General features: G+C 31.2%; 2 protein-coding genes and 1 non-coding gene across 3 annotated transcripts in view; 2 read left to right on the forward strand and 1 right to left on the reverse strand.

Annotated features, from left to right (window-relative positions):
• LOC148311993 (uncharacterized) overlaps nucleotides 1-14,020 on the reverse strand; it is a 379,515-nt gene that overhangs the window by 231,797 nt on the left and 133,698 nt on the right. The window lies entirely within an intron of this gene.
• Nucleotides 5,025-5,097, forward strand: TRNAG-ACC (transfer RNA glycine (anticodon ACC)). Its single transcript has one exon. It is a non-coding gene; the product is annotated as a tRNA-Gly (tRNA).
• LOC148311996 (uncharacterized) lies at nucleotides 10,739-12,272 on the forward strand. The gene has a single exon (XM_088277985.1). The coding sequence runs from the start codon at nucleotides 10,958-10,960 to the stop codon at nucleotides 11,948-11,950; it is 993 nt and encodes a 330-aa protein (XP_088134111.1). The 5' UTR covers nucleotides 10,739-10,957; the 3' UTR covers nucleotides 11,951-12,272.

Consider the following 14,020-nt stretch of genomic DNA (forward strand, 5'->3'; position numbering starts at 1 on the left):
CAGCACGCTCGGCTACCGTTCTGGAGGTCCCGGGTTCGATTCCCGAGGGGGGTAAAAATAAATATAAGTAATTTCTTCACTGTAATATTTATTTAATATTACCATGGACTGGTACCTGAAGCGGAGGGCTGATCACCTTTCCTTCATGTGTAAAACGATCATGATAACACTGCGTTTATAAGACACAGTGCCCTACGCACCATTAGGGTGCTGATAAGGGTTTTATTAATATTATTAACATAGATGAAGAAGAATAGAGAAGTCTGGGCTTATAATCTGTCATGGGTTGTTTTTTACATGCTGGTTTTACAACTACATATATTTAAAAAAAAAAAACTTACTGGAGTAGGCAGAAACAATATAATGTTACACCAATCTGTCTTTATAAATAATCTTTGTCTCTTCCGCATTCACACTTTAATGACTTTTGGATAGTGGAAGCATGTTATACAACTTTATTGCAAAACAGACAAACTTTTTTGACCAAAAAAAATTGTGTTTGACGTGTTTCTGTAATTCGGATCTTGCGGTTCTCTGTACGTTACCTAAAGTGTGTTAATTGTGATTTGTGTGCTTTGCCGTGAGGTACTTTTTTGTGTTGTGTGTGCAACAATTCTTTAAAAAAATCTAAATAACCGACATGCGAAAGGGTAAATTGAAAAAAAAAAACACAATGAAATGCCGAGAAAACAATCGTATATCGAGCGCGGTATTCCTGCGGAGCTAGCTTGTTAGGAACCGAGGACCAAGATAAAGAAAGAAGAAAAATCCAAGGGGGAAACCTTGTCAAGGTTGATCTTTAGTGACTTTAGTGGCATTGGCTTTATGACTTGGCTTATTTTAAGCACTTAAAAAGAATTTAAAAGAGAATACCTGAACAAAAAAATATTGAAAGCTCTCCTCTTTCCGTCGTTTGTTGCATTTTGCCATAACTTTTTTTGTTGTTGTTGAAGATTTTACTTTTTTGCCTAGTAAAGGTGAGTAAATGTGAATTGTTCATAATAATGTGAAATGCAAGCTAACTTACCGAAGCGTTTTCACAATATCATTCTTAGTTCCCGAAAATTAACCTCACCTAACTCAAAATCCCTTTTCTCATGCCTTCCTTACTCTATCGTCATTTTGTTTTTCTATTCATGTTACCCTGTTTAAATTCTTAATTTGTAATTATGCTCTCTTATGTTTCTTTGTTTTTCTTTTTTCTTATCCTTGTCTTAACCTGTTCAAGCATTATCTCCCCACTAATTTCTAACAGACATCAAAAGGTACAAGCCTAGATCGTTCACACTAGTCTGTTGGTTCACACTGGTTGGTTGGAAGATATTGCTTTATAGCAATAAGCCCGCCAATGTACACACATATTGTACAAAAAGTTCAAAAAATAAAAAAATAAAAAATAAAAAATTACTCTAATATTTATTCGATACTACCCTGGACTGGTACCTCAAGCGGAGGGTTGATCACTTTTCCTTCATATATTAACTAACGATGAAAATAACACTGCGTTTATATGATGCAGTGCCCTATGCACCATCGGTTGCAGACAAGGATGAAGATGAAAAAGAACCCAACCTTAACTGACTAAAACCAATATAACCTGACCTATCGTAACTTTAGAAATTGGCGTCGATATTTTAAAATTGCCCGAATTTTTGTTCCCGAATTTTAGATTTGATTTAACGATCTATCTTTCACTGGCTTAAGTGATTACGCTGTGTTATATTTATCTTCTATTTATCATATTTACTTTGAATAAGGTGTCGGCCCTCTAGTGCCAATTATTGCGAACCCCTGTCGTGGTGAATGGTGTTTCCTGGCTCACGTGAGTCGGCCGTTCCACTAGTTGACTTGTTCCACTATGGAGAGAGATCATATCGCTCAAAGACCATCATTATTATGCTACCCTGATCCGCCCATCCATAGAAGATGGTACACAAAGATATCTCTGGCATTTATCCTCAACTACTACGTACAGTACAACACATACATATGCTTGCTATAATAATATTCATATGTAAATGTAACGTACAATGTAAAGCTCAGTACTCGCACGACTTTGTATATGTTCCAAGAAGCTATTAACATAAATTCAAAATATAAAGTCATTAAACGTTTTCCTCTCGTGTCAAGGAATATACGACAGTAATTAAATAACTAACTAACTAACTGAAATTGTAAAAGAAAAACACTTGTTTTTATCACTTAAGTTTACTTTATTATAACGACTAGTTTCGGATACTATACTTCAATCTTCAGGTCTAAATATAAACTATATATTTAGTCCTGAAGATGGAAGCATAGTTTCCGGAACTAGTCGTTATAATAAGATATACTCAAGTGGTAAAAAACAAGTCTTTTTCTTTTAGAATTCCATCATGTCTTACCACAAAGTGAATGCCGAAATAATAAATAAAGTAACTAACTAACCATCAAGCCGTTTCTCCACAGGGGTAGACAGAGAGAACAGAACGCCAGGCTAAAGTGTCTTGCATAGACAGATTGGCCTGGCGATTGATTCCCCATACGCCTCTTCCAAATTTATGTTTCTCCTCAAACGTACCTGACTTAATCACTTTGAAGTAATTGAAATACTTGGAAAATCGAAACTTCTTCGGTCTTCCTTTGCTTCTATTGCCAAAGTTATTCGCCTCATGTTTACCAAAAGTATGTTTTTCTAATGTTTGCCTCTTCCACATTCAAGTTTTAAGAAGAGATTTGGTTGTCGATTATAAATAATAGTAAAATTCCATATTCTTTTTCACCTATGTTGATATATTGACATATGTTTTAATATTATTTTTTGACATCTCATCAAAGATGAAGAAGAATATGGAAGTCTGGGCATTTACGGGGCTGACCGTCATAGGCTGGTTTAAGTGATTGGTGAATGTTACACACACGTATAACATTCACCAATTCTACCCATTATTGACAACCACACTACTCAAATTTTTGGAAGTTCTATATATATGAACCAATTTAGAAACCTTGTTCTTGAATCACTAGAACTTCACTAGAGACATCTATTGGTGAGATGAAAAGAAGCTTAGGACATTAGATTTATAAAACATATTTTTAACTGTAATTTTTAAATTATGAAATTGTGACATATTTTCAAGATGAAACATTTTTTATTGCTCGAAAATTCTATTAAACATGACAGAATTAGTACCGCGTTAATTTATTTTCTTCGAATTATACGGTAGGTCGTTTAAAAAATATAAAAATACGCTATCACTTTGAAAAAAAATGTATTATTGTAAAACGTAATTTAATATTTTTCCCGGATATTAAATTAGAAAAAAAAACAAAGTTGTAAGCCCTGTAACCGTCAAGATTTTCATATTCTTCTTCGTCTATGTTGGGATGTCAGAAATGTAGAAAATAAGCGGAGATAATCAAGATTTTAAAACAAGTATTTGGACATACTCAAAATGTTGTAAATAAAATAACTGGTTAAATAATACGGTACATAAAATAATATTATGGTTTAACCTGCCCGGGAGTGAGTTTCTGCGGACAAAACTGTATCCAAGGATTGAAATTGTTTTTGCTATTTTTTTTTCTTTTATAATTTGAAATCATAGTCGATGCTGTAAGTAACATATTTTCTTGAATAAACAAAAATAATTACACCAGTAAACATGATTTATATCAAAATTATCGAAATATCGATAAATAATATTTTTAACATGAATAATATTTTTGAAGCAGAGGAAGACCGAGAAAAACATGGCACGATCAGGTATGCCAAATGCTTGAAAGTGGTCAGATTAGGAGTCGTAACAATCGGCGGGTATGTATGAGGAGATGCATGAACGTGGAAGAGGCGAAGAATGTTTCCAAGGACAGAGTGGTGTGGCGCTCTATTCTCTCTGCCTACCCCTGCGGGGAAGCGATGGTTAGTTAGTTAGTTAGTTTTAATATTTTTAACATGTTTTGATATAAATCGTGTCATAAAGCATATTTTGTATCGGCCGTACATGTACGGCCATACTCCCGGACAGGTTAAGCGAGGCTTAAATGTGTATGCGAATTTTATCCAAGATTTGGACCTTGCATACAAATAGAAAGTCTTTGCTTCATAAAAGCTTTTCCTACTCCAACAAAGATGGCTGTTGTGATCTGTTATGACATGAACTGTGTCACGAGTTTGATCAATTCTTCTTCTTCTCCGTCTTAATCCTCATTGCTGAGGGTTGTGACCCTTGCAGAAGCAATGACTCTTCTCCAGTTATCCCTTGACTGCGCTGCACGTAGCGCTCCAACCACTGAGGTGCCTGCTGCTGCCTTAATTTGATCGGGATCTTCCTCTCCCTCTCTTTCCCTCCAGGCTACCGATCACAACTAGTCGTTCCAGGCTATCCTCGTTGCCACGCGCAACGTGTCCAAAGAACTGAAGATCAATATATGTATCTAATAGTTCCAAAAATTGATAAGTGTGGTTGTCAATCGTGGGTAGTATTGGTGAATGTTGCACGTGTGTAAAGTGATCATTCAATAATTCCTATGACGATCTTAAACCCTGTTAATGCCCATACGTCCATATTCTTCTTCATCTATGTTGAAATGACCAAAAAATATAAATAACAAAGTGTTTTATAGGAGTGAAATTCTTATATTTCACATTACATCACAGGAAGAACGTCTTTCAGTCAAGATCGTATTATTTCCTGAAACAAGTCTGTTCTGAAATAACACACTGCTTGGGTTGGAAATAGTATTTTAAAATTAACATAACACAACACACCGTGTAATAACATGAGCTTAGTTCGAGAGCTTTCTGAGCATACTCAGGTTATTTCTAGAGACGAATCGCAGGATACAGTACTGCAAATGATGAAATTGTATTCAAAGTTCAGTCTGCAAAGGGAGACCTAATCTTTTGATGTTTTCACCTTAAATTTGCATCGAAGAAACTGATAGTTTCAGAATTAATCTCTCGAAAAACCGCACTTGAAAAAAATGTTATAATATCAATTATATATTATTAATTAATAATATTATTCTAATAATGTTTGGACGCCTCCGTAGTGTAATGGTCAGCACGCTAGGCTACCGTTCTGGAGGTCCTGGGTTCGATTCCCAAGGGGGGTAAAATAAATATTAGTGATTTTTTCACTGTCATATTTATTCAATATTACCCTGGACTGGTACCTGAAGCGGAGGGCTGATCACCTTTCCTTCATGTGTAAACGATCAAGATAACACTGCGTTTATATGACGCAGTGCCCTATGCACCATTGGGGTGCGGATAAGGGTTTTATTTTGTATATAATAATGTTTAAAACTACTCACAGTAACACCATTCTGATTTTTAACAAAGAAATTCACAATCATAATATACGAAGACATAACAAAATACATGTGGAGCCGATAAACACTGCTGAATTTGGAGTAAGATCCTTAAAATATATTGCCTGTACTGAAATTAACCAGCTGCCTGACATATATAAAATGGAACCCATTCGGGGATCCAAAATAAATGATCAAATAAAATACTTCATGGAACGATTTATATTATTTTTTGATATCTCATCAAAGATGAAGATGAATATGGAAGTCTGGGCATTTACGGGGCTTACGACCGTCATAGGCTGGTTTAAGTGATCACTTTACACACGTGTAACATTCACCAATTCTACCCATTATTGACAACCACACTACTCAAATTCTTGGAAGTTCTATATATATGAACCAATTTAGAAACCTTGTTCATGAATCACTAGAACTTCACTAGAGACATCTATTGGTGAGATGTAAAGAAGCTTTTTACTAAGCAGAAACTCTTATTTGAACACACTCAAAATGTTGAACGATATATACATGTATGTGGTGTTTATGTAGTCATATTTTCTTATTTGGTTTTTACCTTATGTTTTTTTTATATTTTCTCATTTATTATATTTTCTCATTTGTTTATTTTAAATATGCTTCTTACCTTAGGTTTTTCTCATTTATTTATTTTAAATATGCTTCTTATGCCTATTATTATACCTGTTTATTATTTTTATATTTTGCCATGTATTAGTTATTTTAAAAAAAAACTTTTTTGTTACTTTATTATTTGTGTTCCAGTCTTGTTAACCTTAATCCAATGTCTCAAAATGAGAAAAAGAAATAACTCATCGGGATTATTATATATATGACTTACGTATGTTATGTGTTTTGAAAATGAAAATAATAACAATTTTGAGAATATCCAATGTTACAACATTTTGAGTGTGTCAAAATACGAGTATTTGTTCATGAATCTGGATGTAAGCTTGCTTCGAAAGCTTTCATAGTATATTTAAGTAATTTTTGCAGTTGAATCACAAGATACAGTACTGTAAATGATGAAATTGGATTTGAAGTCCATTTTGCAACGGAGGATTTAATCTTTTGCAATTACAACTACAAAATGCATCGAAAAACTCAAAATGAAAAACGAAATGTCTTAACCCTTTGGTAACCAAAACCTGATATATAGACTTTTAGTACTCTAGCGAATAGTACCGGATCCGTCGGATCTCACGTCATGGTTTATAAAAGAATCCGGTACATTTTGGACAGTATGTTAGGGATTCCTTCAGGGTTGTGCATTTTTTTTTCGATTCATGTTATGTTTTTTTCTCCAATAAGTTACATATTGATATTTACATACAATTGAGTTATCATTTATATCTTATAATTAGTGGTAACATTATAAAAAAAATAAGTTAATAAAATACTAGAATACTAGAAAATACTAGATTATAAAGACAAACGATAAAAAAGTCAAACAAACTAATTTTGTTTCCGCAAAAAGGATGTGGTGAAAAGCTGTGATATTCTTAAAATAAATATTTCTTTACGTGTCAGGGAAAATTAACAATATGCAATAAATTGATTCAAATATTACACATCTAAAAGACAAATATTTGTTAGTGGCTCACACCCCTGCTCCCTTCTTTTCAATACCGGATGTCGTTAATTAGGACGGCAACTCGTTTGACTTGCAGTGTTATGCGCACGGCGCAAAAAGGAGGTGGACATTGTGCGAGCAGCATCTGCTCATATATACCCACCGATTATCCCTAAAATAAATAAGATAGATATACCTAACTCCTAACCTTACCACTTTCAAGTGGGTATTTCAAATACTTGATTATACCAAGTTTTCTTCGGTCTTCCTTACTAACTAACTAACTAACTAGGCAGATGGGATAAAACGCCACACCACTCTGACTTTGCAAAAAATCGTCGCATCTTCCACTTTCATGCATCTCCTCATACAAACATACCCGTCGGTCTTCCTCTGCTTCAAAATACATAATAAAAATTAAAAAAATACATTTGGGGTACAAAATGTCCCTCTCTTCCTAGACTGCGTTAACTTAAAGACTCGCTGTGTTAAGTTAATATGAGATTATCGCAATAAACAGGCCATCTATTCACAGTTATCCTCCATTTGATCTTCGACGCTCGGCTGTGACGACGCCGACGAAACACACGACAATATTATTATTCGTTTGACACAATGCCAAGTGTGGGACCACACCGCGTGATTGACAAGCCAAGGATGACAAGCCTCGCGTCGTTAATGGGCTTTTACAAATTCGACGGACTGATAACGATAAGAAAATAAATCCGTTTGACAGCGAGCAGCGCTTGATTTCGCTCGTTGGAATAGGGAAAGCTTTTTTGAAGCAAAAGACCTTTCTTTTTGTATTTAAGGTCCGAATCTTGGCTAAATTCACATACTTACTTCAGTAGCGCCTGAAAACATTATTTTCAGTTTTAGTGTCGCTTATCGAATATTTAAAGCATGAATTATATATATTTTTAAGCTTTTTCCAGCATACTTGGGGTTTAAGTCCAGTGGTGTGGTTGTCAACCAATAGATGTCTCTAGTGAAGTTCTAGTGATTCAAGAATAATGTTTCAAAATTGGTTCATATATATAGAACTTCCAAGAATTTGAGTAGTGTGGTTGTCAATGAAGGGTTGAATTGGTGAATGTTACACGTGTGCAAAGTGATCACTTAAACCAGCTTCTCACGGTAGTCAGCCCCGTAAATGCCTAGACCTCCATATTCTTATTCATCTTTGATGAGATGTCAAAAAGAAAATAATAAGAAAATAACTCCTGTAATTGGAGATAATCCAGATTTTGTGAACAAGTATTTGGACACACTCAAAATGTTGTAAATTGAAATTTTGGATACATATATATATATATATATATATATTATAATTTTTAAAATGATGTGTTTACCTCGTTGGCGACAGTTAATAAAAATGAACACATGTCCTCTTTACAATTAATTGTATTCCGAATAGACATTTATCAGCGTCAGTATCTCTTATCACCGGTTTGACTGAGAATTATTATGGAGTATGAAAGTGCTTGTGAACATTTGTCAATGTCACCAGCTGGTCACAAATAGTCGAGTTTATCATCACCACCCAACACATCGGTTGTGGACACAAATAAGAAGGAAGCTATGCTCTCAGTTCGTGTCTTCGAATCTACTAGTCACATCTGTTAATACAAAAAATAGGTATTTTGCAAATTAAAAGTATTGTCAAACTTTATGGTATGGTATGGTAATATAACACTCTCCTTATCTTTATAAAATAAAACAAATTTCCATATTATTTTTTGAGATCTCATCAAAGATGAAGAAGAATATGGAAGTCTGGGCTGACAATGATATTTTCTGGCGTTTCTCATGTGTGTGATTATAATCCAGGATTCGGACCTCACATACTAATAAAAGAGTTTCTGCTCAATAAAAAGCTTCTTTTCATCTCACCAATAGATGTCTTTAGTGAAGTTCTAGTGATTCAAGAACGATGTTTCAAAGTTGGTTCATATATATATGTAGAACATCCAAGAATTTGAGTAGTGTGGTTGTCAATAATGGGTGGAATTGCTGAATGTTTCACTTGTGTAAAGTGATCACTTAAACCAGCCTATGACGGTCGTCAGCCCCGTAAATGCCCAGACTCTCATATTCTTCTTCATCTTTGATGAGATGTCAAAAAATAATTTGAAAATAACTCCTGTAATTGGAGATAATCCAGATTTGTGATCAAGTATTTGGACACACTCAAAATGTTGTAAAACATATTTGTTTTTAACCACTTTTTATTCGTAAATTTTTTCTTCCACTGGTTTCGACAAGAACCTTGTCATCATCAGGGTTTAAAATGTAAACTCTGATGATGACAAGGTTCTTGTCGAAACCGGTTGCAGAAAAAATAAAGCGATAAAAATTGGTTTAAAAAGTTGCTTTATTTTACAAAGTTTATAAAATGTGTCAGTAAGTATCAGCGAAAACCATTCAGGAATCTCTCCTTATCATTCATCGTTCACTGTGTCTGATACCACTGAAAAGAGATGAACGTGACTTAATGTGATTGAAGTAAAATGTCTTTTGGGAATTATACATAAATATAATAAAACTTCAATATATAATATTTAGATACGTGGACAATAAAAAAAAATAATAAAACCACATTTATGTTATGAATACTTCGTTAGTAACGGAGTGGTTAAATGATTTGTTTTTCGTGACAAGATTATACTACTTAAGTGGTATTACAGAATAAAAAATAAAGAGAGTGACATCCTTAGAATAATTGAGAACAATTAAGATGGTATTGACACATGGGACGCAGAGAACCTGTGAACCGTAATGTGAACCAGGCGATCGCCATGGATCTTCCTCGAAAGGCATCATCTTTGATGCTGCAGAAAGGAAATATGATTTTAAGACAATAGCCTAGGTGACGTTGTCCATGAAAGAAGGACCTTCAACCTGAGGATGAGGAGAGCTGACTCCAATAGTCTACAAAGACGATAAGTTAGGATGGAGCCAGGAGAAAAATAAGTTTACACATATATATATATATATATATATATATATATATATATATATATATATATATATATATATATATATATATATATATATATATATATATATATATATATATATATATATATATATATATATATATATATATATATATATATATATATATATATATATATATATATATATATATATATATATATATATATATATATATATATATATATATATATATATATATATATATATATATATATATATATATATATATATATATATATATATATATATATATATATATATATATATATATATATATATATATATATATATATATTTATATATATTTATATATATAACGTGGTAATAATTTTCTTTTGTAAATTGGGTGTAAATAATATGTAAAGCGGGTGTATAATAATAAAATAAACAATGTGTTGCTTTGTAATTGAAGTTTATTCTTAATTTATCTTTATAACATTTTTCTATCTATCTATCTGATTCTGACAGTTCAGAATATTATATTTTTTGTATCTGATGTCTTTTGTTTTATTCAGCGCGACGCATGCGACATCTGGTGGTAGAACTGTTTTATGTAGGTACTATTTGTAAGTACTTAATAAAATGTATAGGTAGGTACCTAGGTATTTTATTACACACACATATATATTTATATATATATTTATATATATATATATATATATATATATATATATATATATATATATATATATATATATATATATATATATATATATATATATATATATATATATATATATGTAATAAAATAACTAGGTACCTACCTATACATTTTATTAAGTACTTACATATAGTACCTACATAAAACAGTTCTACCAACAGATGTCGCATGCGTCACTCAGAAGAAAACAAAAGACTTCCGATAATATTATTAACTGTCAGAATCAGATAGATAGATAGATAGATAGATAGATATAAAATTATTATAAAGATAAATTAAGAATAAACTTTAATTACAAAGCAACACATTGTTTATTTTATTATTATACACCCACTTTACATATTATTTACACTTAATTTTCAAAAGGAAAATATTACCACGTTATAAAACGACAATTTTGTTAATTGGAAATGGATTATGAAACATTAGATGTATTAAAACAATTACTACAATATGTTCGGAGTGAGAGAGAAAAATTAGAAGATGATCAAAGAAAACGATTAGAAGATAATCAAAGAAGACGTGGAAATCTAAGAACTAGTGATAAAATTAAAGATAAAAGTCCATGTAAGATTTGTGAAAATTTAAATAAGGGAACTCGATATCACTCTGAAGCAACGTGCTGGTTTAAAACAAAGGAGGATGATAAGATTAATAATAAAAATGAAGATTTACAAATTACACAGAAACAGTGCTTGAAGAATGAAAATAAAAATAATGTGGAAAAAATTTCTACAAAATATAAAATAAAATATACTCCAGAAAAGAAGAATTTCGAAGCAGATTGTGTGAGCAGGAATCCAGTATTAGAATCGAAGGAAAATGCAAATGAACAATTAAAAGTTGTAAATTTGGTTAAATTAGAAGATATTTTAAAAGATCAGAATAAAAATGAAGACATACAAATAACACAGAAGCAGTGCTTGAAAAATAAAAATAAAAATAAAGTAGAAAAAACTTCTACGAAAGATAAAATAAAATATACTCCAGGAAAGAAGAATTTAGAAGTAGATTGTCTAAGCAGGAATCCAGTATTAAAATCGAATGAAAATGCAGATGAACAATTAAAAGTTATAAATTTGGTTAAATTAGAAGATACTTTAAGAGATCAGAATAAAAATGAAGGAATTCAAAAGAAAAAAACAAATGGATTGAAAAAAAACTGTGTCTACTTTAAAAGGGTCAAGAAGAAGAAAAAAAAATACAAAAAAAAAAGAAAGAAAAAAAGAACGGAAAAAAGAAAAAAAAAAGAAAGAAAGAAAAAAAAAACAAGAAAGAAAAAAAAGAAAGAAAAAAAGAAGGAAAAAAGAAAGAAAAAAGAAAGAAAGAAAAAAAAAAATTATCATATCACTAAACTTATACCAGTCCATTCACTACAAGAAGATGATCCGGAGGACGAGTGAAAATTTTACTATGAATTTTCATCCCCAAGGGGGGAGATGTAATAAAATAACTAGGTACCTACCTATACATTTTATTAAGTACTTACATATAGTACCTACATAAAACAGTTCTACCAACAGATGTCGCATGCGTCACTCAGAAGAAAACAAAAGACTTCCGATAATATTATTAACTGTCAGAATCAGATAGATAGATAGATAGATAGATAGATATAAAATTATTATAAAGATAAATTAAGAATAAACTTTAATTACAAAGCAACACATTGTTTATTTTATTATTATACACCCACTTTACATATTATTTACACTTAATTTTCAAAAGGAAAATATTACCACGTTATATATATATATATATATATATATATATATATATATATATATATATATATATATATATATATATATATATATATATATATATATATATATATATATATACTACACTCCTCTGGTAAATACCTCTTTTATCTTTACCACAGCAGTATAATATATTAATATACAATCCCTACGGGAATGCTGAATGAAAACAAATGTCGTATTTCAAAACGTCCTGCGAATTTCATGCATTTATTTTCCATGAAATATGAAACATTCTCTCTTTAGCTTTGAGAGATTTCAGTAAATATGTTACGCTATACACTGCGCCCCGTTTCAGCGCTGAAAATACATTTTATAACTGCATTTTATGTTAATGCACATCTGCTGAATGCACTGGAGGTTACTTTCATAACATTTTTCATCAATAATATATAAATAAAGTCATACATTGATTAAAAAACCATTTTTATTGATTTCTCAATTATAATTTTGCTTTTATAAATTTTAATTTTTTTTAGAAATATTAGTATATAACCACTTACCATGAGTGGTGAGTGGTTATACTGTGAGTGGTTATAAACAAATATTACTAACATTCTTTAAAAAATATATAAAAGTAAAAATGACCAAACACAAAGTAAATGCTTTTCAAATTATAATATTTAGAATTGGAGAATGAAACCATCCAGACCCCCCCCCTCACATCGTACTGTACGGCCAACCCCATAGTAGACGACTCCCGGGCAGACCACCAAAGAGATGGTACGATAGCTGAGAATCGACATCACAGGAGGCTAATCCCTCGTAAAAATCCTTCTTTATCTTGTTGTAGGCCCTGTGGCCTACAACAAGATAAAGAAGAAGAATATTGATAATATATTTTTGCTTTCAATTATATATGTTATTATACATTAATATACGTTTATATAATTGTATTATATTTTGATTCGGCACAAACTTTGTGGAATGACATGTTAATTATTTAAAAAAATTATTAAGCTTTTCTATAATACCAATTGATGAGCTTCGAAAAGAGCCGATGTTTTCATCGACAGGTGAAAACTTAAACTGTTTTTATTTTCGCCTGTAAATGAAAACATCTGTAGTTGTCGCAACTAGTCGCGTGTAATGAAATTAATCTCATTAAGAGGTATAATACAGGCATTATTATTTTTTTTAAATATACATTTCGCATTTTTAAATAATATATCGCTCACTCCTTTCAAGAACGTCATAAATAAAAAAACTTGATTTTCCAGGAGAACGTTTTTAAAGTTTTAAAATATAATACAATGTATTAAAAATAAATATCAAGCCACTTATTGAACGTTTTACTGTGCAACAGATCTTTTTAGGTAAAACCTGAAGGTTTTTTTCTCCATTTGAAACATATTAAGCATATTTAAAAAAATAATTATACATTACCTTTTCTTCAAAATGCAAAAACAACACTTTCTGCCCTGTAGCGGGTAAATATTAAGTTAAAAATATGGCGCTTTTGCTGGGATATAGTACAATGATTAAAGAAAACACTTGTTTTTTACCACTTGAGTTTTATTATAGACTACATGTTTCAGAAGTTAAACTTCCATCATTCAGGTCTGTAAAATAACTATATAATAATGTACATGTTATATTATACAGACCTGAATTATGGAAGTTTAACTTCTGAAACATGTAGTCTATAATAAAACTCAAGTGGTAAAAAACAAGTGTTTTCTTTAATCATTGTAACATGTCTTACCACAA

This window comes from Brachycentrus maculatus, unplaced genomic scaffold (assembly GCF_059751285.1).
Source record: "Brachycentrus maculatus isolate JH-2025_06_01 unplaced genomic scaffold, ASM5975128v1 h1tg000053l, whole genome shotgun sequence".
Lineage (NCBI taxonomy): Eukaryota > Metazoa > Arthropoda > Insecta > Trichoptera > Brachycentridae > Brachycentrus > Brachycentrus maculatus.

Coding starts and splice junctions, on each gene's coding strand:
- LOC148311996 (XM_088277985.1), top strand. CDS start 10,958: ATGGATTATGAAACATTAGATGTATTAAAACAATTACTACAATATGTT.